The sequence below is a fragment of the Mesocricetus auratus genome, unplaced genomic scaffold (assembly GCF_017639785.1).
Source record: "Mesocricetus auratus isolate SY011 unplaced genomic scaffold, BCM_Maur_2.0 Super-Scaffold_100676, whole genome shotgun sequence".
Lineage (NCBI taxonomy): Eukaryota > Metazoa > Chordata > Mammalia > Rodentia > Cricetidae > Mesocricetus > Mesocricetus auratus.
In genome coordinates, this window is record NW_024429266.1 from 150,200,504 (window position 1) to 150,225,882 (window position 25,379).

Here is a 25,379-nt window from a genome sequence, read left to right on the forward strand (position 1 = left end):
TCTCTGCGATGTTAGGAGGGCTGGTAAATCTCTTAAAGTAACTTTTTTGATTTATTTAACCATGGAATTTATCAAGCACATAAAAAATGTTCTCTTGCTTGAGTGCTCCTAGATGATAGTGCCCAAGCTGCCAGGAGATGTTGAAGCCTTGAGGGCAAAGCTAGGGGTGGCCCTAAGTTCTCTATGACAGTGGAGAGGGCTCCATTGGACATGGGGGTACCCCTGGCTGTGATGTCATCCAGGTGGACTGTGGCTAGGGCATGTTATCCCCAGAGATGCAGACCAGCAGTGCTGGTGGCCATCAGCAGGTCAGACAATGAACACAGATGAAACACTTAACCATGATTTTTTTTTCTTCAAAGATCATTAAGATCCGAGCCCAGACAGAAGGCATCAACATCAGCGAGGAGGCGCTTAACCACTTGGGGGAGATTGGCACCAAGACCACACTGAGGTATGTACGCCAGGCAGTTGGAGCCCTTCTACTGTGTCAAGGGCATTTTCCAGGCACTACGTTTAGAGTGCTAAGGATCTAGAAATGAGTTAGAACCCAGTCTTCAGCAAGCTCCAGCAGAGCTCACACCATTCTCTTCCAGTTTCCCAGTAGAGCAGGGCCTGCCCCCATCATCCTTACCCTGGGTGTACTCCAGGTATCTGGTGGCAGCAGCCCAGGGGATCAGTGTTCTCCAGGCTGTTCTGCCAGGGCTCAAAGGCAGTGACTGGAGAAGATAGACAATAGGTCTTCAGACCCTGAGCCCTCCTTGTTTCCCTTGAGTGTGCTGATCTTGTTCCTGAAATAAAGGGAGAAATTGTCACATGTTTGATTGAACGTTCAGTAACTGAGTTTTCATGTCTTGGGCTCACATGAGCTTTCAGTTGCCTTGCATGTTAACAGTCCCCCATCTAAATACTGTCTGTCCTGCCCGGGTGTGTGTGCATCAAAGTGTTAGTCTATCAACAGAGATGGAGTCACTTCCTTTGCAGATGTGAGAAGAGCACGTGACACACACACACGCACACACACACATACACACACACATATACCCCGTCTCAGTTGTGATGGGCAGTGATTCTCCTTTGCCGTCCTCACCTTGGAGTCCCTGCAGCTAGACCGCTGAAGCCAATGCCAGCAGTGCCCATGCTGCCTGCTGACTTTGGGCTCCCTTCAGTGGCCCCATGTTCACACTGTGCTGTCTGCTGTAGGTATTCGGTGCAGCTGCTGACCCCAGCCAACCTGCTGGCAAAGATCAACGGGAAGGACAGCATTGAGAAGGAGCATGTGGAGGAGATCAGCGAGCTCTTCTATGATGCCAAGTCCTCTGCCAAGATTCTGGCTGACCAGCAGGACAAGTACATGAAGTAACATTGGGCTGGGAGGTGCACCCAGAGGACAGACCTCACACCGTGGACAGGGCCTTGAGTCAAGCATGCTTTGCAGTGTTGCTGACTCCGTGGAAACATTCTTTCTAAGTTACAAACCTCCATGGCTGCTTGGAAGGAACCCCTTCCCACCTGGCTTGTTTTCTAATAAAACTGAATAGGCTATTTTGATGATACTTCTCTTTTTAGGTTTTTGTGCTTATACTGTGTGTGTGTGTGTGTGTGTGTGTGTGTGTGTGTACATGTACACCCACACAAACTTGCAGGTACCTGTGACTGGCAAAAGAAGGCATCAGAGCCCCTGGAGCTGGAGTTACTATGGGGGGCTCTAAATTCTATCCCCAGCACAAAGCAAGGTTACTTATGTATAACACATACACAGAAAGTGCAGGGCCAGTTTAGATTTGTAGTTACTGTGGCGTCAGCGCAGTTGCCAGGGCACAGCACATTGTCAGTGAGTGTTGAGAGCAGTGTTGGGATGTTATACCCCATCTTCCTCTCAGGCTCTGGGCTGTGAGATTCCCAGACATCTCTCTTCTGATGACCTGGACAGTACCAGGGTGACCGTTGAATCACTGAGAGCCACACAAGTCTACCGCCCATCTTGGCAGGTACTTTCAGTAGGACACTTAAACACTGTGACCCCCTCAGCACCTGGCCAAGGCTGCCATGTCTGGGACCTTGTTCATGTTCCCTGTCCGTGCTGGGCTCTTGAGTGAAATGGCTCTGTGCCGACCACACGTAAGGTTTGGAACAGGACTTACAGTTTTCCAGGACTGCGTGTTAGCCACGGTTTGGAAGTCTGCTTACCTGTTTAGTAAGGCATCAGTGTGAACTCATAGGTGGTTAGTTTGTACACTGGGTACCTTGTCTTGAGATAATCTTGCTATGTAAACAAGACTGATTTTGAGTTTGAGGCAATCCTCCTGCCTCTGCTTCCTGAGTGCTGGAATTATAAGTGTCACCATTCTTGGTGTAACATCATTTTGTCCTCATGAGGACATGGTGTTGAGGCCAGTCACCTGCCCAGATAGCCGCAGACAGAAGCTAGATTTGAGGTCAGCCTGGCTCATGCTTAATCTGGGAACTGTATGTCTAGACGTCATACCCCGCAGTAGCCGAGGGTCTGACCTTGAGCAGGTGAGGCTGCAGGGTAGACTGAGGTGGGTGACTGCTCATCTAAACCTTCATAGCACCTGACAGGAGAGGAGCAGTGGCAGTAGTGGCGGGTTGGGGATGTTCTTGTACAGCCACTTGGCACAGTGAGAATTAGGGTCGTGGGCTTATTCTTCCCAGCCACAGCTCCTGGATCTGGTCACTCTTCCCTCATCTGGGCAGTGATAGTGCCTGAGGAGGGGGACAGTGCTCTGATAGGAGGGAGATGGTCTGGCTAGGTGGCAAGGTTTGGTTATTTTAATTTTCCTCCCTTTTCCCCAGCCAGGCCTGTGATTATTACATTAATCTTACAGGCGAAGTTTTTATGGCCCATCCCTCGGAGACTGTGAGAAGTTTCTCCATCCATTCCCAGGCGGGCAGCAGACCCTGGTGGGGAGAAAGTATTTGTTACATCTTATCAGGCTGACACACAATCTAACAACAATTACAGCAGTCCCATTTTTCCCACTAGTTCAGCTCCAGCTTGAAAAATTGTTGTAATATCAAAGTCAGGCAGGATGGGGGCTGGTCACAGGAGGTAGCCACTGTCCCAGCTGAGCTACTTGGCGGCTGAGTAAGCCTCTGCTCTTCATCCCCGCTGCAGTGCAGGCTCCCAAGTCACCTCCAGGCAAATCCTTGTCCTTAGCTTTTGCAGACACCTCACCTCTTCGGGTTGCATCCAACCCTCGGCTGATTCAGAGAATATTCGGGTTTTAAGAAGGAACAGAACTTGCTTTCTCACACCAAAAAGTGGTGGATCAGCAAGTCTTCGTTAAAACGGAGTTGCAGGTAGAGGGTGAGAGTACACCCTGTAGACCTCTAGCTCCCTGACCCTGAACCTGCCCTGATTGGGCAGCTAGCCACTTCTGAAAAGGTCCTGCCTTTGAGGGAGGAGCCGCAGCCAAGCCGACCCTGAGGCCACAGGCACTATGTGACCAGGATTCAGAGAATTCTCAGTTCTTGGCTCTTGCTGCTAGGGGAGGTCAGAGTTTGTGAAACAGGCACAAGCTTAGGTACGGCCCTCCGCATTTGGATGCAGTCCTGGTTGGTCTCCAGTTTGCAGAAACCGGCCTTTCAGCCCCTAGAAGGGAGCTATGGTATGGCCTAGTCTCAGCCAAACAAGCCTGCTCTCCCTTGGGACCCTGAGAGATACACACTGTCCTCCCATCCTAGGTTGCAAGTGACCTGGGGATGATGCGGATGACCCGCAGCAGGGCCCGACAGTGGGAAATGCGGGCTGGCAGGGCTGGCAGTCGCCCGCTGGCCCTGTCGCCCTCCCCGTCAGTCGGCTCTGCACGGTGATTAATGGCCGGGCGAGGCGCGCGTGCGGCCGTCAGCGCGATGGATGTGGCTGTCAGGCCGAGCGTCCGCGCTGACCCCCGGCCCCGGCCCGCGCGATCAATGGGCGGCGCGCGGCGGGCGAAGGCTGGGCCGGCGCGATAAGATGGGCCGATGCGCGCCCGCCGATTGCCCGCTCCGTCACCCGCCGTCACCGGCGCCGTCACGCCGCCCGCGCGCGGGTCAGCGCCGTCAGCACGCGTGATTAATGGGGACGCGGGCGGGAGGTACGGTCCAGGGCCTTGCAAAGGCTCGCGGACCCTGAATGGCGCGGCCTGAAGCGCCCCCGAGTGGCCGCGCACGCAGCCTCTGGGTAGCAGAGGAAACCTGTGGGAGAACCAGTTGTGGAAAGAATAGAGCTGGCTTTAATTTTCAGTGAATAAAAGGAGACATACTCCCTCTCTCCTCTCTCATCCGTCCGTCCATCTATCTATGGCAGGGTCTCACCATGAAAGCTTGGCTGACCTAGAACTCTCCATGTAGACCAGGTGGCCTCCACCTCACAGAGATTCCTCCGCTGGGATTAAAGTGTGCCCCATCCACACCCCGATCCGTTTTTGAAGGGATAATTTCGTGGTAATTCTGAATTGGTGCAGAAGCTGGACCAATTGGTGCAGAAGGGGTATGCGGTGATGGTGTGTTCCACCCCGTTCCCTCTGTGCAAGCCATTTCAACATTCATAGCCCATTTCCTACTGAGCTGGAGATGGAAGAGAATAGGGAAGGAAGGTGCTGTCCATCCCAGGTCCAGCATCCTTTGCATTTCACAGTGGCAGACCTTGTTCCCTCATCCCGAGTGATGTAGGAATTCCTGTCCTTGCTAGAGTTTCAGATTTGCTTGTATTCTCTTTTAAAGCTTCATACAATAAAATCCGAAAGCCATAAGTGGGCCATTGTGAGCTCTGACAAAGGAACTCTACCTAAACCCTATGAAGGAGGTTATTCACTAGAAAATTCCATGAGCACCCTACTCCCTCTCCTCACCCACACAAAAGCAAACCAGCACTGGGCTGTTGCTAAAATCCCTTCCCTTGGGGAGAATGATGTCTACCCACTTCCTCCTAGGATCCCATCCACAAACTAAAGTCCACCAAAGACTGTGGATTTATTGGTCTTACAGAGCAAAGGGTAGGGGGTCATAAGCAGGGGTGTAGGTGACCTTAAAGCAGCCACACTGGAAATGTGCACTCAGCGGGATGGTAACCTCCCCCATCAATCCCATGGCTGATGGAACCCTCTTCCCTCTTCCCACCTACGTCCTCTAGTGCCTCTCAGAGCTCCCAAGGCCACCTTGGTAGGATTAGGGCAAGATTACGTACAACTGGTTGGGAGGGGTGGCTGATTATTCAGATGAGGGTTGCATGACCTTCCCTGGCCCCTTGGAAGAGGTAAGGCCAATAGTCAACAAGCCCATCTGTGATGATCTTTATCCAGCAGGTCCAGCCAAACTCCTGAAGATGGAGGCAGTTTTTCTTGGAGGAGTCTTGAACAACCGCTGTGTGGTGGTTTGAAAGAAAATGGCCCCCAAAGGGAGTGGCATCATTAGGAGATGTAGAGTAGGTGTGGTCTTGTTGGAGGAAGTGTGTCATTGTGGAGGCGGGCTTTGAGGGCTCATATGTGCTCAAGCCACACCCAGTGAGCCAGATCGCTTCCTGTTGCCTGCCTATCAAGATGTAGAATCCTCCAGCACCACCTCTGCCTGCACACAGCCACACTCCTAGCCACCATGTTCCCCACCTCTGAAACTGTAAGCCACCACCTCAAATGTTTTTCTTTATAAGAATTAGCATGGGGGGCTGGAGAGATGGCTCAGAGGTTAAGAGCACTGGTTGCTCTTCCAGAGGTCCTGAGTTCAATTCCCAGCAACCACATGGTGTCTCACAACCATTTAGAATGAGATCTGGTGCTCTTTTCTGGATGCAGACAGAATACTGTATATATAATAAATCCATCTTAAGAAGAAAAAAAAAGTTGTCATGGTCATGGTGTCTCTTCACAGCAACAGAAACCCTAAGACAAACTTTCTGGCCCACATGAGTGCTGTGGCTGGAAGGGCTCCTCTCTTGTTAGTTGGCTTTTTTGTTTGTTTTGTTTTTCAAGACAGGTTTTCTCTGTATCGCTTTTGGAGCCTGTCCTGGAACTTGCTTTGTAGAGCAGGCTGGCGTTGAACTCACGGAGATCCACCTGCCTCACCAAGTGTTGGGATTAAAGGTGTGCGCCACCACCACCTGGCCTGAGTTGGCTCTTTTCATTCAGAGCAGTATGCACCATCTACTTACCACGTGACTGCATGGTGGTTGGTTGGGCTCTCCCATTTCCCATTGTCTAAGTTAAAGATTTTCTTGCTGTGAAGAGACAGCAACCATGGCAACTCTTATAAAGAAAACAGTTAATTGGGATGGCTTGCTTACAGTTTTAGAGGTTTGGTACATTATGATCATGGTGGGAACCATTGTGCCCGGGAGTATGGCAGTATGCCAGCAGACATGGTGCTGGAACTGAGAGCGACATCTTGACCAGAAGACAACAGGAAGTCAACTGACAGTCACAATGGGGAAAGCTTGAGCAAAAGAGACCTCAAAGCCTGCCCCATAGTAACACACTTCCTCCAACAAGGCCATACCTGACGGTGCCACTCCCTTTGGGGGCCATTTTATTTCAACCACCACACCCATGCATATAAGAATTGGGTAAAGGTCATGCACACTTAGTTATGAAGGGATTGTCAGACCTTTCCTGATGCAGTTGTACCCTTCTTGCCCATTGTCATCCTCCCCCTCCGTGTGTGTGTGTGTGTGTGTGTGTGTGTGTGTGTGTGTACAGAGTCTCACTGTGTAGTATATGTAGCCCAGGCTGACCTGGAACTCAGTAAGACTGGTCAGCCTCTACTTCTGGAGCAATGGAATTGAAGATGTGTGCCACCACACTAGGCTCCTTGCCTACTCTAACTGTAAGGAAAAAGGGCCAGTTAAAGAAACACACCATGAGCAGAGTCAAAGAAACACACTTTGGCCCTACAACAAGAACCAAAGAAATGTACCCTGACCCTGAAAACAGCACCAAAGAAACACACTTGGTCCCTGGAATCAGAGCCAGTGAAAGAAATACACCCTGGCCCTAAAATTAGAGCCAAAAGGCTAAAAAGGACCAGAGAAAGAAACACACTTTGACCCTGAAACCGGAGCCAAATCTGACCCTAAACCTGTGCAGAAAACCAACCAATCCTTGAGCAGGAGATCTAGCCATTCTGAGCTCAGGGATTGAAATCTGACCAATCCCCACCATGGAAATCTCCGCCCCTAAGCAGCCCTATATAAACCCTTCAGCTTCCGGCTGTTTGGGCTGCCTGACTGTCCTCTGTCACTCTAGCAGAGAGCAGGCACTCTCCTGGATTCTTCCCTTCCAATAAATCTCCTGAATGAGGTTTGGGTGAGACCTTTGACTGGAGCAGAGATGACCCTGGATGGTGCAGAACAGGGCTGTAAGCGGAGCAGGGCTGTAGCACTTTTCGTTGGGGAAACCTTCCCTGGTGAAGTAAAGCTGTTACACTCCACTTTCCTGGGGACTGGAGCCCAACTGTAAACCCTCTCCTGCTGGAGCAGAGCTAATACACTAGGGAAACCTTTTCCAGAAGCAGGGCTATAAGCTGCTATGCTTACTGTGACCCGTGGTATTCCTTGGCTCCCGATTGCCACAATACCTTTCTATCTGTGCCGTAATACTCAGTATTCTTTGGCCATAATCCATCCTTGTCCATCCCATCCGAAATGCTTACACTAACCATGAGCAATAATGGAAACTATTTTTGCTTTTTGTTTCTTCTCCACAGTATCTTAAGGTATTTTTCTGATGTAGTGTACACAGACTGTCCTGGTTCCTTTATGGAGGACATGTTGTCACCCCGCTCCCCACACACATACACCACTGTAGAGACAGTAGCCAAGGCTGGCCTCAAACTCCTGATCCTCCCTTCAGCCTTGTGAACACTGGGATTACAGGTGTGCCATCAGGTCTGGCTTCCTGCCCCTCTGATGATTTGTGGGTGTTTTTATGTCTTATTGAGATGGGCTTTGAAGGATAGACAGGAGGCTGTCAGGGGGAACAGACTAGGTAGACACTGTAGAAATGCTTTATTTGGGTGTGAGTTCACTCCATAAGGCCATTTGCTGGTACAATGTAATATCAGATGAATTGATTCCAGGTTTTTGTCACAGTGACGTGGGCACTGCCAGCAATGGTGCTCTTGAGGCAGTTGAGACTAGAGCCTGGTGAATGTTGAAGCCCAGGCTGGGTTTTTGCTAACACTAGGAAGCATGCTCTTCCCCAGGGCCCAAGCCACCCCACAGAACAGAGATGCAGCTCCTTGGTCTTCCTTAGACTCTTCTGAGGCAGTCATCCAATCCAGCCAGGGCAGGCTGGGCTGAGGTAGGCAGTAGGAAGGAGAGCAGAATATAGGAATTTTATTGGGAACACAAGGAACCCTGGCTCACTATTTGTCTCATTGCAGTATAAGGGTTTACTCTTGCTCAGTCCACTGTGGTAGGGAAGTCGAGGCAGCAGAAGTTTGAAGCAGTTGCTCATACTGCATCCATAGTTGGATTGCTGCCCCTGTTCAGCTAGCTTTCTCCAGGACCCAGACGATGAGATGGTGATGTCCTCATTTAGGGTAGGCCTTCCTACCTCAACATGATAAAGAAACTCCCTCACAGGTACGTGGAGGTGAACCTCATCTAAATAATCCTTCCCAGGCAGCCCCACCGGCCCTTTTCCCTGGTGCTCCTAGGGCCTGTCATATGGGTAGACCTGGACCCTCTGTCTATGTGGTTCCAACTAGGTCCCAGCAGAGGTGCCTGGAGGACACCAGCAGCCAAGCAGAGAAAAGGAGCCTTGGATACAGGACAAGCCTGGTGTGTTAAGTCAAACTCCTGTTGTAAGGGGCTGTTGATTCCTGCAGACAGGCTGGCTCTCGCAGATGTAGCCTCAAGACAGCAAGAGGCTCAGTCCCTTCCTAGAGTGGGAGGTTTTCTAGAAGCCAACAGTTACCTGCTGCCTGGACCCCACCACCTCCAGCCATGTTCCTGTCTTAGGCTTCTGCAGCTCTGTGGCTGGCTGCCCACCTGTGTCTGAGCAGTCTCAAGCAATGATGCTGACACCAGGCTTCTGCAGTCAGGTTCATCCCTGCCCATCTAGCAGTCCTAAGGGAGAGCCTGCCTGGCTCAACACAAAAAACATGTGTTCCCAAGCCATACAGGGCAGTGAGCCTGCTGTGTACACTCTCTTAATCCTGCCCAAGAACACCCTGTCCCCTGGGTGACTAGGGAAGCACGAGTTGGGCTGATGAGGGTACGGAGCACAAGGCCTGCCACTTGCATGGGTGTGTAAACAGGAAGCTTCTGGCAGGCCCATTCCCAGGTATACTACCCAGATCACCTGTCCCCATCAGGCTCTGGCCAACACCAAGCATATACTCTGCTTTGGCTGCAAGTCTGGTGCCAGAGCAGCTACAGCCAGACCAAGCCTCCCTGTGACTAGCTATGTTCTGGACCTGGACACTTAGAGCTATAGGTGCCCACCAACTTGTGCCACCTACCTGGTTTGGGCAGCCTACCCCAGTACCATGCTTTCCAGGAGCGGGAGCACAAGGAGCAGGCAGTACTTGGCAGAGCAGCTCCTAGGAGACTGCACAGGGCCACTGGTAACCCTGCTCACCGCCAACACTCCCAAAAGTCTGCTCTCAGTGGCAGTTAACAAAGATGACGAGGCAGCTTGTAAAAAGTTGGTTTTATTCGTCACTTTTTCACTGTATCTCAGTTAAGCCATTTTGGTGTCCACAGTGACAGTCCTCTTGGAAGCCAGGTCATCCCCATTCACCCAATAATGGTGACCATCAACCACAGGCTTCTAGGCTCAGCTGATGGCAAGAGGAGCAGATGAGGCTGGGGCTCCCCAGCACAGCCCAGAGCTGGGGACGCTGCACCTGCCTGCCAGCAGCTGTGGAGCCCTAAGGTGGGTGGGAAGCCCTGCTGCTCTGTGGCAGGGGCAGAGAATGGGCAGTGGGAAGACCCTGTGGACTGGGAGGGCACCAGGCTCCTCTGCTCAGGACTGGGTCTAGACAAGGCCACATGTGATATTGTGTGAGTTCTGGGCCGTGGGCAAGGGATCTGGCCCTGCTGCTGACCTGTGTAGGGGCAAGTGATTAATTGTCCCTTGATTGCCATTTGCTGGCAAGCACAGCAGCAAGGGTCCCTAGGAGCCCTGAGTCAGGGAGGCATTTGCTACTTCCATTGAGGTGACAAGGACCCAGGTGTATCTGGCAGGCTGTGACCATATGGCTGCACATCCCCCAGGGCTCCTGCCTCCTTGTGTGAACTTGGACCCTGGTGTGTCTTAAGGTGAACTGACGATCTCTACTTGCTCTGACTTAAACCGCAGCCTTGCACCCTTGCTGCTAGGCAGCGTCTGTCTTGAGGGGACGCTCTCTTACAGGACCGAGGGACTGAGCTCCTAACCCCAGACACCTTAACTTCAGACAGGATTTTGAGCAACCTCCCTAAGAGATCTCCAAACCCTGGTGTGATTTTCCTACAGGTCCTGAGCCAGTCTACATTTGGTCCTAATGACAATAAAAAAATTCTAAAAACCGGAACAGGAAGTTCTCAGTAGGAAGACAGAGGTGGCCACCACAGGAGCTCCCTTTCTAGTGAGAACCTGGGAAGGGCCAGCATGAGGCCCTTTACAGGTGCCCAGCTATCTAGCTTGGCTAGGCTCCAGGGAAAGCCTGGAATCCCTGCCTTGCTGGCAATGGCAGGCAGGCAGGCAGGCAGATCCTGCTGCTCCTCATCTGTCTGCAAGCTCGGCTGCACCACCTACAGCACATGCAGGGTAACAGGTGGGCCAGCTTCTGGGGCACTTATTCCTCCAGTAGCAGCTCTGTCCTATGAAATCTGCTTTACAGATTGATGGCATCTCACAGAGTTCTAAGCCCGATGTCCTCACCCCGAGAGCCAATCCCCATAAGCAGATCCCCAGAAAACACATGCAGACATCTCCTAGTTTGTGCTTCCTTCATCCAGGGCCACAGACTGCCTGGGGGCAGTAGGGACCCTTGCAGCTGCCAGGGTTTAAATAAAAATTACATTGGATACTTAGCAACAATTGGTTACCACACCCTCTGGCTGTCAGCTAACAATTCATTTCTATTGTTTTTTTGCCAATGCCAGAATAAAAAGCAAAATTTCAATTGGAAATTTCCTAGCACTTTACACAATGGAATGAAAAGATATGAAATACAAAAAAAATTTAAAAATTTAAAAGTCCCTATGCCACAGTAGCATACTCCAGTGGTAAGAGCATCCTTTCTGGGCAGTTCTGGAGCCTGTGCCCTCACCCTGATCCATGGGCACATAAGGCTCAGAAGAGAAGGGCTCCCATGCTGCCCACCTCACTCTGCTCCTTGACAAAGATTTCAAAGTACTGGTAGATGATGGTGACTGCCAGCAGGATCCCGGTTCCAGATCCGATAGCACCCAGGAAATCAGCCAGGACTGAGAGGGCCCCAATGCACAGTCCACCAAAGGCTGCGGCTGTGGGGATGTACCTGCAGACAGACAGACAGTTCCGTGTTACCTGCTGAACCAGAAAACCTTATAGGCCCATCAAGCTGGCCACAATGAACTTCGGGAGTGTGACCAGCACAAGTCCAAACATGGTTGATGGCACATTAGATTTTAAACAGACTGAAAACAAGAACATAAGATACTTCATCTTGGTTCTTCTGCTACCCGAAAGCCAAAACAATCCACAGATGTGCCAAGATGGGCGAGTCACGAATATCAAGAGTCTCTGCCTGGGGTTGCTGTGTGTTTCTCCCAGGCAGTCTGAGTTATGGGCTGAAGTGAAAAGGCCTGCTGCCTCTGGCTCAGAAACTGACAGGAAACTTGCAATTCTTGCATTCCTGTGGTGGCCTCCTTCAGTAAGGTCAGCAAGCTTCATAGGAGCACTTGACTACTCTACAATGTATCTGGCTGCTCTGAGTGACTGCAGAACAGCCAACCATGGTGACAAACTGGTCGGAAAGCATCAGACATTTTTGCCTACCAAGAGGTAGCTTCAGAGCCATGATGAGGAAAGGTCTGCTCATGGTTACCTGCTGCTCCTAGAGCCCCAGTCACCTTCCTCTCTATGCAAGGTGACTGCTACATTCCTTTATCGCCATGGCTGAGCCTGGCAGTCTCTAGTCTCTAGTCTGGTCTTTTTAAACACTAACCACCCCTTCCAGGTACCTTGATTTAATCTGTGCCAGGAGCCACCCGCTCTGAGGATGGACGCCTTCAGCTTGCTCTGAGCACAGTCAGGCCCAGTCAGCCTAACCCAGCACAGCTCAGTCATCCCTACCGCATACCATTTCAACACCCTGGCTGTGTGCTTCCTTCTTGAACCCTCTTGCCCTGGACAGGGGTTGTACAGGGCTATTGTGGTTGCCACTCGTGTTCAGGCTTAGTGACCACACTTACCGGTTGAGCTCATGTACCATGGAGGTCTCTCTGTGGCCCCTCATCACCATCTGCTGCTCCTTCAGCTGCTTTGCAACCTGCGTGACCCAAATGTAAGCACATGAGGCAGATGCTGGAGTAGCTGGGTGCTTCACAGTAGAACTAAGCAATTACAGGAACCTCTACCCTCCAGCCCTAATAATCTTCATGGAGGACTTTTAACCTGCAGCAATGAACTCACTCACACAGCAGTCTATTTTTCTAGGTTTGGCCTCAGGTTTTCAGAGCCAATTGTCAATCTCCCATCTATTGCCCTCAGAGTTTCCATAAAGCCCCAGCAAAGGGGACGGTCCATCTGCAGGACAGACCACTTATATCACAAACTACTACTTATAAAGTGGTAACAAGTGGGCTACCTGAGTGGCAGCAGCTGTCTCATCTCCCTAGTAGGAATGTTGACTTAGACTTACGTCTTTGGCAGAAGAACCGGAAACTTCAATCCATGTTTTAGAAAAGAATGCACAGGATCCCAGCATGAAAACAATGTACACGACTGCATGGACAGGGTCCTCCAGCACTGAGCCAAATGATTCCGGAGGAGACAGGTAATAACACAGGCCTCCAACTGGATAAGCACGGGCTGGGCCCCCAGATGATGTGTCCTAGGAGTAAGACATAGAAGTCTCTTGTAGAAATTTGTACACTGTGTGAAGGTTTATTGTTGTGATTGATGTAATGTAATAAAGAGCTCAACAGCTAATAGGTAGACAGGAGGTATAGGACTTCCAGGCAGAGAAAGGATGAGGAGGAATCTAAGCGTTTGAAAGAGATGCAGGGGTGCTTGCTTCAGCAGTATATATACTAAATTGGAAGGAAAGAGATGCTGGGAAACATGGAGGAAGTAGGATGGGCAGTATGTGACAGAACATAGTTTAGTAAAAATGGGTTAACTTAAGTTATAAGAGCTAGTTAATAACAAGCCTAAGCTAAGGTCAAGCTTTCATAATTAATAAGTCTCCATATCATTATTTGTGAGCTGGTGGCCCAAAGGAAAGTCCAACCACAAGTCTTCTTTAACATGCCACAGCACGGAGTCAGCAAGGAGCTCCGAGCAGATGCCTTGTGGTGTCATACACATGCCCACAGGCAATCTCACTGAACTGCACTGTAAGAGGCAATTAAGCAATTTCCCCTTTGGGCAAAATATTTGGTCCTGAGTTAAGACACCCCACCACAAAACACAACTAGCTGCATCAGTACAAACAATCCTACCTCACCAGTGACACTCACCGACCAGGTGCCCAGCAGGCTAACCAGCAGGTTGCCACTGAAGCGTGCTGACAGCATTTGGGAGATGACATACAGGTTGGACACCAGAGCAGACTGCAGGATGATGGGAATGTTCGAGGTGTAGAAGAGCTTGATGGGATAGGTGTTGTACTGGCCTCTGTAACGAGCCGACTTGATTGGAAGGTCCACTCGGAAGCCCTACAGGGCAAACACAACGACATGCCCCTTTATTGTCCTGTTCTGGCTATATTCCCCAGTGTGGTTAGGGAAGTCAGGCTAGAAACAAGTCAGTTCTGCCACTGGGCCCCTAGCTGTGATGGTGTCTGAGGACACACGCCCTTTTCTTTCCCATACAAAAAGGCCTACACGGGCAGCTCCAGATCTTGTCAGTGGTTCTCAGGCAGTGATCATCAATGTGATCATCAACAGAAAAGCTAAGCTTTCCTACCGTACCACCCACCCCTCTGAAACCTTGGACACCAGAGCATCTTTCTTCTTTACTGTTGCAAACCCAGGGCCCAGGACACTGGGATAGGACAGAAGACAGAAGACTCAAACTTCTTACTGATTCAGCTGCCCTGGAAGACTGGCTTATTATTAAGAAGGCAGCTGGCTGGATTCAGCAGGAGTCACTACTGAGTTACCTAGCCTCAAAAAAGTATTCCTTGACGGGCGTTGGTGGCGCACGCCTTTAATCCCAGCACTTGGGAGGCAGAGGCAGGCGAATCTCTGTGAGTTCGAGGCCAGCCTGGTCTACAAGAGCTAGTTCCAGGACAGCCTCCAAAGCTACAGAGAAACCTTGTCTCGAAAAACCAAAAAAAAAAAAAAAAAAAAAGTATTCCTCACCACAAACAAGTCTTTCAAGTGATTTTATTCAAGTGTGTGTGTGTGTGTGTGTGTATGCACATGAGAATGCATGCATGCCACAGTGTGCAAGCGGAGATCAAAGGACAGCATACAGGAGTTGGTCCTGGGAACTGAACTCAGGTCACTAAGCTTGGCAACAATCATTTGTATATACCGAGCCATCTCACCAGTCTTGTTTGTTTTGAAACAGGATCTCAGTACATACACCAGGCTGTCCCTGAACTCTGAGTTATGTCCCACCCACCTAAATGAGCCTCCAAACCTGGCTAACTGCCACAACTTCTTTTCGTGAATATCAAAATACTGCAAAGAATGCTGGGAATGATGACATAAGCCTTTAATCTCAACATCTGGGAGGCAGAGGAAGGTGGATCTATGTGAGTTTAAGGATAGCCTGATCTACATAGTGAGTTCCAGGTTAGCTAGGGCTAGATAGACCCTGTCTCAAACAAACAAACCCCCAATACAAAAATCCTGTTAAGTATGAGGGCCAGTACAATTAAAAGAGGACAGCTAGCAGTTGAGGCGTCCTACTCAGAAACAAGGTAGAGACCAATAACCATAAACCTAGGAACTGTGAAGCAGAGGACAACGATGCTGTGCTTGACTCTGTACAAGGTAGACCTATTAGCTGCCTTTGGACATACCTGGAAATAGATGACAACAGCAAAGACGAAGATGGTGGCAATCAGGTTCATGAGGTTAGGGAGATTCTGGCGGTAGAATGCCTCTCGAAGGGCTCGGACCTTGTCTGTGCGGGTGGCCAGCAGGTGGAACAAAGCAATGATGGCACCTTCGAATTCCATCCCTGTGGGCAGAGAACACAGGCGTGGTGGAGGACAAAGAGCACCTCGCTTTGCCTCTGCTTCTTAATGACAAAACTGAGGGAAAGGGAAAGCGTTCAGAGAAGCAGACTACAGTGCTGGGCTGTTCTCTTCTGAGACGAGCTGGCTACTCTCATTTCTCAGGTCACCAGAAGTGTTGAAGGACAGCCACCAATTTAAACACATCCATGACACATTTTGCCTAGAAAAGGCCAAGTCCTGTTCTAGAATCTGGGCAGCATAAGCATTCATCCTAGTTTCTGAAGAGGGCTGTCCACAGAGGAAGAGAGTGGGGGAAGCTTGGGTTCTCAGCTCCAAACACCAATAATCCTACAAGGAGGAACATTATGAGTGTATGGCCTGAGATCAGTCTCTACCCTTCCACAGGTCATGCCTAATAGCAGGCCTGGCAACAGACAGGCTCCTGAAAGGTGAGAGGAGGAGGAAGAGGCCCCAAATATCCATAGGGCAAGGAGAGACTGCAGCAAGCCCAATGCTGTGGAGCAATCTTTGTACACTGCAAATATGTATTACTCTCATTGGCTAACAAAGAGCTGACAGATGGACAGGCAGGAGAAGGCTAGGTAGGAGAACCAAACTAAAAGGATGCTGGGAATAAGAAGGAGGGTCAAGTTAGGGAGTCACAAAGAGTCATGAGCCAGTTGTGGAAGATACAACATGGAAAGTTCATAGATGAGGTAAACAAGCCTCGGGACAGCATACAGAGTAACAGAAATAGGCTAATTTAAGTTGTAAGAGCTGGCTGGAGTCAAGCCTAATCTATTGGCCAACCATTTATAATTAACAAGTTTCTGAGTGGTTGTTTAGAACTGGCTGGGGAGACAGAAAAGTCTGCCTACATCCTAACTTTCAGCTGTGGCCTATCTCCCATTCAGCACTCAGGGATATGGGCGCTGCAGCCAGACAAGCCTCTTATTTAACAGAGAAGGTGGTCCAGGTAGACCAGGGGAAGAAGAGAGTGCTTGTGATTACACTCACGTGGCCTTTCTAAGCTCCCCACCAAGTGCTCTGCTTTTGCTCTGTTCCAGCCTGTTGGGGACAACCTCAGCCCAGGGCTCCAGCACTATTGGTTGCTTTTCTCATGTCTTTCAACTCTGTAATACCTTTTCCTGTGGCCCTTTCTTCCTTATTTTTGTCATGGTGACCCACAGCAGTGCTAGCAATGCCAGGATTAGGTTCCAGATCTTCTAATTTTTACAATTATTGTTGCATCTGCCCAATTTCTGGGAACAAGTTCATCTACACACTCAGCACCACCTCAGGGCACACCATGCACACTATTCACACTAATCCTGGTCCTAGGCTTTTGTACCACCCAGGGAAGCAGCAGCTAGCCAAAGTCACGTGTGCCCTCTGTATACTTCTGGCCCTTGTATCTTACTGATGTTATCATCCTTGGCTCCCTGGTGCAGCTCATCCCACACTGCAGCCAGGGAATCCAATCACCCTTTCAGACGACATATCCACCACGCCTGACCATGGAGACACTTCCAGTGACTTCCCAGTTTTCCACCTCAGCCCCACCTCCCACATCTTCTTCCTAACAACCAGTCCATGCTACCCCATCTTGTCTGCTCAAGGCTGCCCTGGCACTTCCCCAGCAGTGCGTACATCAGTTCTGCCACACTCCATCCAGCTCCAGAATGCAGCATCACTCTCTGCTGGTTGCTGAGCCTGGACTGACCATCCCACCCTACTCCCTTCTCTGCTATCATTTCTACTGCAGCCATCCCTGATCATGTGGTTTTTCTAAGTAGTGAACTCCAACTGCACCTTCACCTCCTGCCTCTCAACATCCAAGTCTGACAAGCCTTGCCTTTCATCGCCCTAGTCTCTTCCAATATGCCTTTGATTTCATTAGGGGACAGCTTTTGTTCATTACATGTACAGAATTATATGGCCTCTGGAGGCAGAAACTGCCTCTGCATTCAATTTCATGAAAACATGCACAAATATTTTTCATAAGACTCTTCTAAATAAATAACACATTTAGCGACAAAAGTCTCTTTCCCTAATAAGTCTTATTCTAAGGCTTCCCTCATTTTTACATATTTTGATTAGAAACATTTCCATTCCCAGTGCACTCTTAATGAATATGCCATAGCATACTAACATTTGATCGGTACCTACTATGAGACAGGCATCATGTGGTCTCACGTTTTTCTTTTTTTTTGTGGTGCTAGGTATCAAACCATGTGCAAACCTTTACCACTGAGCTACGCTGTCAGCTCTTTTGTAAGAGCATGGCCTCACTACATAGTACATACTTGATCTCAAATTCAAGCTCCTTCTGCCTCAGCCTCCGCAAGGTTGGGATTAGATGTGTCATGACCCCCTCACTACATGATGACACAGATCAGCAGTAGGGGAATGTGCTCACACCACCTACAGACCATTAATACGACAGCCAGGATCTGAACCCAAGGGCAAGCGTGATCAAATGCTTTTGTTTAATCATTCCATTTTGCTTTTTTTCCTCCCAAAATGATCCACAGTAAACTTCCAGAATACATAAAGGTAAGGATGTTCACAATTTCAGTGTCAACGAGTGACTACAACTTGATGTTCCCCTAAGACAGAGGTTAAAATACAAAGCACTTACTACATAATGCAGTTCTTACTGAGCTGAAAAGTGAGGCCAGACCCCACACACATCTAGATGTTAACCATAATGAGGCATATGAAAAAACTATACTGGGTATGCCAAAAGCATAAGCCCACATGTATTTAAAGACATAGTGAATGCACAGAAAAACCAGGAGCTTATGCCTACCACGGACAGAACCTCTGCTAAACTAAACTCCAGCATGAGCTCCCAGGGTCCTTACCTCGGCCAGTATTGACAGTGGTGGGGCTGAAAGCCTTCCACACAATGGTCTCACAGATATTGGTAGCAATGAAAAGGGAGATGCCAGAACCCAAGCCATATCCTTTCTGCAGGAGTTCATCCAAAAGTAGGACAATTAAGCCAGCAACAAAGAGCTGTGAAAGAAAAAAAAGATTAAAGAAACCCAAATAGATCACGCTACTGTTCCCAATGGACATGGCTCTCTTCTTCCTCAATAACTGGATTCTTGAGTATAAAAACAGAAAGCTAAGTGAGCCTGAGTCCTCAGTCTTCCTCTGGAGGATTAAGAAGGGCAAACCCACAGCCTCCAGCTTCTTTACGGCAGTCGAGATTTGGTATTTTGGATATTGGGGGGGTTCAGCATAACAATTACCTGAATGGTGATCAGCAGGCAGATTCCAGCACCCATCTCTGAAGGGTCCCCGTACATGCCCGTCATCACGTACACAATGGACTGACCGATAGTAATGATCATGCCAAACACTAGAAATCAAGAGAACCATGTTCTCAAAGCAGGACAGTACACAGCATAGCACAGGAAGTGGCTAAAAACACCTGAATGCCCGGAATTGAGAAGAAAAGACACAATGCTGACATTGCCTCCAAGGAGCTGGAGGAGGAATCTCAGCAGTCACTCTCAAATGGTGAGAAAGCACAGCTGCTCTCCAGCCTCACCTCTCGCTCAATGATGGAGGAGGAGCCAAAGCATGGCAATATGGTCTTAGGAAAGGCAGCTGAATCCCAAGCAAAATCAGAGATGAATGCAGCGTTGGCACCCAAGTGCACTGCAGGTCCCTGGGGTCCAGAGACCTCCAAACTGAGCCCCAAGTGGGCCACTCTAGGCTCACCACTCAGATCCAAGTCCAGAGCACAGAAGACCTTGGGATAAAACCAATCCTTCTGATTTAAGTTTATGTTTCAAAAGTCTTCTGGTCCCACTTCCTCTGACAGAGCTCCTCTGCAGACTGTTCCTTGGATCTCATTATATTTTGTTCCCAGGCACCGTGGAATTGACACACTGTATTGGTTTCCCAGCATTAGTTGGTTGTAAATAAGAGTGAGTACTTAAAATTTCAAGAGTCTGCCTAGTATAGTCCCTATTTGAAATTAAAAAAAATTGTTCAGGGGCTGTCAACATGTCTATGCTGATGAAATACTTTGCCATGCAAGCCTGATGACCCGAGTTCCACCCTCAGAAGCCACATAAGGAGAAGAGAGAGAAGCAACTCCACAAAGCTATCCTCAGACTCCTCTCTACAGACCAATGCCAGACATGCACACAAATACAATCAATCAATCAATCAATCAATCAATCAGTAAATAAAGTAAAACCAAACCAAACCAACAAACAGGGCCAGAAAAATGGCTCAGTAGGTAAGGCACTTGCTGCCAAGCTGGATGATTTGAGCCCGATGCCCAGAATCCACATGATGGAAGGAGAGAATCACACCTGCAAGTTGTTCTCTGACCTAAGCATACACATACTATGGCACACGCACATGAATAAAAAAATGTAAAAATTAAAACAAAACAGCAACAAAAAACTGCTCAGTAAGCCTGCTTAGTTAATAGACAGAAAAAGGTTTGCAAACTTTTCCTGAATAACCTATTCCAGTTCAAAGGTAGAACATTGATGGGGGTGGCTAGCTAGTTACCAGTAACACCCATCACTTGCTGTACGGCAGACACCACTATCCCACTTCCCAGATGGAAAACTGAGCCTTCAGAACGTCCACCTCACTTTCTTCACTTCACAAGCTGGTAAGAAGCTAGGACATAGAGGAGTGTCCTCTTCCCCATTAAGCCCCTCCTACACACAGGAAAAATACCCTACAAATAATGAAGCAGCAGGCACAACAGCCCTTCAGCTATGCTCAATGAGGCTCTGATGTATGAGTGCAAACTGCACAGTAAAGTCCTGTCTTTCCCTAATGCAGGTCATGGAATGCATGCAGAGGGGCAGTCAAGGAGGTCAGAGCACAGAGCATAACTGCTTTAATTCCAGAAGCTTTACAGCAAATTCCCATTTTCAACTAAGGACACTATGAACACTATGTACAATCCTTCTTACACTTTTGGGCTCCGTTGAAGAGAGCTCGGTCTTTTGGGGTGTCCCCAACTTCAATTATCTTGGCACCAGCTAAGAGCTGCATGATAAGGCCAGAGGTGACAATAGGAGAGATGCCCAGCTCCATCAAGGTACCTTGAGGGAAGGAGACAAGACACAGCCAACATTAGCTTGGGAGAACAAACATAGTTAAATACAATGAGCAACACTGGGGTACTCCTATACAAACTCATTCTGTTTGCTAGTAGCATTCAACTTACAGAACCACCTCCAAGTACCAACAATTAGAGCACAGCTTAGTGCAATCTACCCTGCCAGGCAGCATCTTATTCTGTTCAGGAATGTTATCCAAACAGACTGCTGCCTGTTAATTCAGCAACAGATTGACCCTAGCCTCATGCAGATAAGAGAGGTTGGTCTCCTCATCAATTAGTAAGAAAGGATAAGATTCAAGGCATTCCCAGAGTCTGGAAAGGGGCTTCTACAACTCTATCTGGCTATGAATAAACTCCTGCCTTCCATTATGCTAAAACCAGTCATACTTCTGATTTCCAATTTAATGTGTACTATATTTTTTAAATGAGTTAATCAACTGCAGTATCAACATATATATTCAAAATCCTCACTGCGCACATGGGTCACGGCTTACAAAACTATTTTTTAGACACACTGTAACATACAGATATGGAAAAGATTCAGCTGAGAAACAAATTATACCTTTTAAAGAATGTTATCACTAAGTATTTAAAAAGTATTCTAGCTTCTCCATGTTTTAAACAATTTTCTACAATGCAGCCTTATCTTGTTATTACAGGTTCTGTATTGCATTCAGACCTAACAGGATGCATTCATCAGCAAATGCTGCATTATTTTCTACACCAACATCCTCTATTTTCGAAGCTATGTATCTTCACGTACTTTTTGAGCTCCATAAAATCCAAGCCTGTAACCAGGCTCTTCATACCCACTGTGCAGGGAAAGGCAGAGTGAGCAGAGTCCTACCTCTGTTAGAGGCTAGAATCACTCGCATCCAATAGAAAGGGTCGGCTGAGTCTGAAGACATGATGCCAAACAGGGGAATCTGGAAATAGACAGAGAGCAGGTATCACACACATGTTCCCAGCCCATACACCCCTATCAATACCCAAGCAGGGCTTACCTGGCAGCATACTAAGAAGATGAAGAGGGTAATGGCTGTCCACAAAACTTTCTCCTTAAACTGAATCTGGAAAGGAATGAATCAAATTAAATTTATAAGTTATTCCACAGGCAAATAAACACAGATTCAAATAAGATCTCATGTCCCACTTATCAGAGGCTGGCCAAATTGTACCAAACACACTGTAACATCAAGTAGCACATACCATGTACTTTCTCTAAGATGTGATGCAAAGTCCTTTGTGGGTCTTCACCTCAGACAATCCTCCCATTGCAGATTATCTTTACGAGACAATGAGCAAACTGACCAGCAAAGTCTAATCTATCCCAAATCCTGCATCTCAAGTGATCAGAGCCCAAAGCTAAGCTCTTCATGATTCAGAGTAACAGCTGAGACTCAAGATGGATGAACACTGCAGAAGAAAGTGACTTGCCACACAGACAAGCCTCACAGCCCAGCAACCACTTCCCTACAGTACACCAGGAACAGTCTTCTGATTCTGGACTCAACTAATTAAAAAATGTGGGACCAATCAGTACGTGAATCAAGAGTAAGGCCTGTAATTATCATCGGTGAGGACAGGAAGAGCTGATATGTAACCCGCTCACTAGAACTTGGCAGCATCAGTTAATCTTCACCCTTTACTAAGTATGTAAGTGTGATGGTTAATCTTGATGGTCAACTTCACAGGATTCAGAAACATTATGGAAACAAATGTCTGGATATGAGTATGGAGGAGTTTCTGGACTGAGTTAATTGGAGTGGGAAGATCCACCTTAAACGTGGGTGGCACCAATCCATGGGCTGGAGTCCAGGACTGAATAAAAATGAGAAAGTGAGCTGAGCACCAGCATTCACCTGTCCCTGATTCCTGACTGGGGATGCAGTGTGACCAATGTGCCATAAGTTCCTAGTGTCACACCTTCCTTGCCCTGATATGAATGACCCTTGGATGGAAAGCCCAAACATAATCCTTCTTTTGTTATATTGCTTTGGTCAGGAATATTGTCACAACAATCAGAAAGGTAACAAATCAAATGAGTTAAATAGTCAACACAAAAGCTGGGCGGTGGTGGTGCACATCTTTAATCCCAGCACTCGGGAGGCAGAGGCAGGCAGATCTCTGTGAGTTCGAGGCTGGGCTGGCCCGACAGCCTCCAAAACAATACAGAGAAACCCTGTCTCGTAAAACAAACAAACAAACAAACAAACAAAAAAAACCAAACAAAAATAGTCAACACAAATCATTTTACTATCTAGCCTGATTAGAAACCTCTAGGTTCCTCCTGTTCAAGAGACCACTGTCACTATACAGTGAGAGCTCTTTAGGGTCTTCACCAGGAGCGCCAAGAAAATCCCCAACCAGGACTGACTTGGTGTGCTGGTTATCAGGTCCTCTGCTTGTAGTCACTCCCAGAAAGACACAGTATCCGACCCAAACATGTACGGGGTGAATTTGAAGCTCAAACATACAGAGACAGCTGGGGGGGAGGGGAGGCTCACATTCCTGGTCTGTCTCTCAATAACATTTGCCTTTCCCATATGCCATTTTACCACATCAAGAACCCAGCACCTAACAAGGGGGAAGCAACACCATTTTCACAGGAACCAGAAGGACAAGCTTGTAATGAATGTGGACATCTACTAGCTATTGTGGTGATGGCCACCAGACAAGGGGCTTCATGTCCATCACTAGCCACTTTCCCAGCCCATGAAGTGGATGTGTTAGAGAAAAAGTAGACATATTTTTAAAGATGATTTTAAATGAGTAAGCCTCCTCTCTTGGTCATTTAAGAGCAAAACCTCAAAAGCTTTTCATCTAAGTCTTGCATCTTCTGCCTCTGAAACAGCCCCAAACCCAACCTCATTCAGTGCCAGGATCCAACCTCTACACCCAGGCCTCTACCTCACTGTCAAGGCCATTTCTGTTCTGCACAGCCACCTTACTCATCTTCCCTGTGTTTCTTTTAGCCTTTACATTTAAAACCAACAAGACCCGCATCTAACAACCTACCATCCAAGCACAGCAATGCTTTGTCTTCACTGCGTATGCAAGCCACACACTCCTCTTGCCAGGAATCCTTCCCAAACTCTCAAGGCAACTTCTAGTCTTCTTTCAAAACCCCCATCAGACTTACTCCCTACCTGGACCACAGTTATACCTTACATACATTTCCCATATTCTGCCAGGCCAAGGTCACAGCCCTCCTGGAAGAAAGAAGGTAAAGGGTAGGGCTTGGGTGGGCTTCTTTGCATTGAGGTGGAGCAGGGGAAGTTAGCACATCAACCTATCAAAGAAAGTTAGGGTACTACAAGGCATTTGTATGAAACTATCTTAAGTAAAAAAAAAAAAATTAGGAGTAGACACTAAGTATCCATGTGAATGCCAACTACAGATGCCATATGTGAATGTATGACACAGTCTGAAAAGACAGGGACACAAAGTGGCTTCACTGTTTTCTGTAACCAACAGGCCTGGCCTTTCCTTCATTGGGCAATCTCACATTAGGAACATTAATCCTTGGTCTGAAGCTGATAGCCATGGAAATTCTGATTATTCACAAGGTGCTACATTTCCATCTCTCCTCGTTTTAATTGCACCTGCTGTCAACAACGACAGTAGACCTCATCAAGTGCATTTACCCTCAGTGCTGAAGCAGCATACATAAAAAACAACAACAACAACAACAACAAACACGTTCACATCGATTACATGACTGGTCTTTTCCTTTGGAAACTAGATACTAAATCACCTCCTAGATGAAACAAACACCCCGTGAGCTGCTCCTGCTGGAGGAAGAAGGGGGGAGGGTAACTCAATCTGGGATCCTAACTGAGGTCTTATTCAATCACTGCTCAGTCCCAGTTTTGGACCAAGCAAACCCGAGGCTCTGTTACATCTACTCGAGATGCTCCAAATGAAACAAGATGGTTTCATGAGAATTCCCACAGAACCAGGTCAGCTTTAGAAAGTTCCCGTGAGTATCCCAGCGCACACAGCTACACTCCAGAGGGGCAGTTTCCATTCGGTGTGCTGAGGCCATCTTTAATTGTATTGTAAACTTCCAGCGCCCAGTTTCTCAAGGCTTCTTTGACCACCATCTAGGGAACTTACCTTTCTCTCTGGCTTCTGAATTTCCGGCAGGATGACACAGAATGGCTTGATGACTTCCAGGAATTTGACTTTGATGGAAGAAACAGAAAGAGAAGTAGTTAGGCAGAGAGTAACCTGCGGGCACTTGGAGGCACCCGAGCACGAGTGGGAGCCGGGTTTGGGGGAGCAAGGACCCAGAGAACTCGGTCCGGGGGCGCGGGGACAAGGAGTATCGGGGCAGGCCGCGTTCCGCCGGGATCTGGCTGCACGGCCGGCAGGCGCCCAAGCAGGGAAAGAGGACGCATCCGGGTCGCGCCGGGGTGGCCCCAAAGGACTCACTCGCCATGGCGGCGGCTGATCCGACTCCACGCCCTGCTTCGGCTGCACTCCACTTCGAGTGGGGCGACGCTGCTAGCTCCTGAGCGCCTTTCCTCAGCCGAGAGACACGTCAGTGATAGCCCGGCGGCGAGCGGCGCGGCGGGGCGGGGCCGGGGATGGGCCATCGGCCGCTTCCGCTTCCTGCCACGCGCGCCCGCCGCACAGCCTGCTCCAAGACCACAACTCCCGGCATGCAGCGGTAGCGGAGGGGTTGTCGGGAAAAAGCTCTGTCCCGGCACGCCGGAACTGGGCGTGTGCAGCTGCGCAGACTCGGTCGGAAGTCAGGCCAGATTTCGGTCATGTAGTTTGTAGACGGTTCTCATTGTGGCCGGACGGGCAGATGAGGATTCGGCTTTCCGTGTCGGTGACCTTCAGTGCCAGTGGTGGCATGCCGGGACCCAGTAGGCCCCGGCTGTTGCGCGACAGAACAGCCGTGTTGAGTCCTGCATTGCGTGTCGCCCGACCC

The 25,379-nt window shown here is 48.8% G+C and overlaps 2 protein-coding genes and 1 long non-coding RNA gene across 3 annotated transcripts in view; 1 reads left to right on the forward strand and 2 right to left on the reverse strand.

Moving 5' to 3' along the window:
* The window catches only part of Ruvbl1 (RuvB like AAA ATPase 1), a 35,415-nt gene extending 33,859 nt beyond the window's left edge, over nucleotides 1-1,556 (forward strand). The window contains exons 10-11 of the mRNA XM_005071143.4: nucleotides 363-454; nucleotides 1,204-1,556. Of these exons, the coding sequence (XP_005071200.1) occupies nucleotides 363-454; nucleotides 1,204-1,363 (252 nt within the window). The 3' untranslated portion in view covers nucleotides 1,364-1,556. The remainder of the gene's footprint in view (nucleotides 1-362; nucleotides 455-1,203) is intronic.
* LOC121136829 lies at nucleotides 33-1,229 on the reverse strand. Its single transcript, XR_005873987.1, has 2 exons — nucleotides 1,091-1,229; nucleotides 33-791 (listed from the first exon to the last, which is right to left on the reverse strand). It is a non-coding gene; the product is annotated as an uncharacterized LOC121136829 (long non-coding RNA).
* An 8,082-nt stretch (nucleotides 1,557-9,638) lies between the features above and the next one.
* Sec61a1 (SEC61 translocon subunit alpha 1) lies at nucleotides 9,639-25,035 on the reverse strand. Its single transcript, XM_005071144.4, has 12 exons — nucleotides 24,875-25,035; nucleotides 24,557-24,624; nucleotides 21,442-21,507; nucleotides 21,285-21,363; nucleotides 20,286-20,417; nucleotides 18,588-18,697; nucleotides 18,195-18,348; nucleotides 15,169-15,329; nucleotides 13,655-13,852; nucleotides 12,835-13,026; nucleotides 12,386-12,462; nucleotides 9,639-11,469 (listed from the first exon to the last, which is right to left on the reverse strand). The coding sequence occupies exons 1-12, from the start codon at nucleotides 24,879-24,881 to the stop codon at nucleotides 11,283-11,285; spliced, it is 1,431 nt and encodes a 476-aa protein (XP_005071201.1). The 5' UTR covers nucleotides 24,882-25,035; the 3' UTR covers nucleotides 9,639-11,282.
* Between the last annotated feature and the right edge of the window lie 344 nt (nucleotides 25,036-25,379).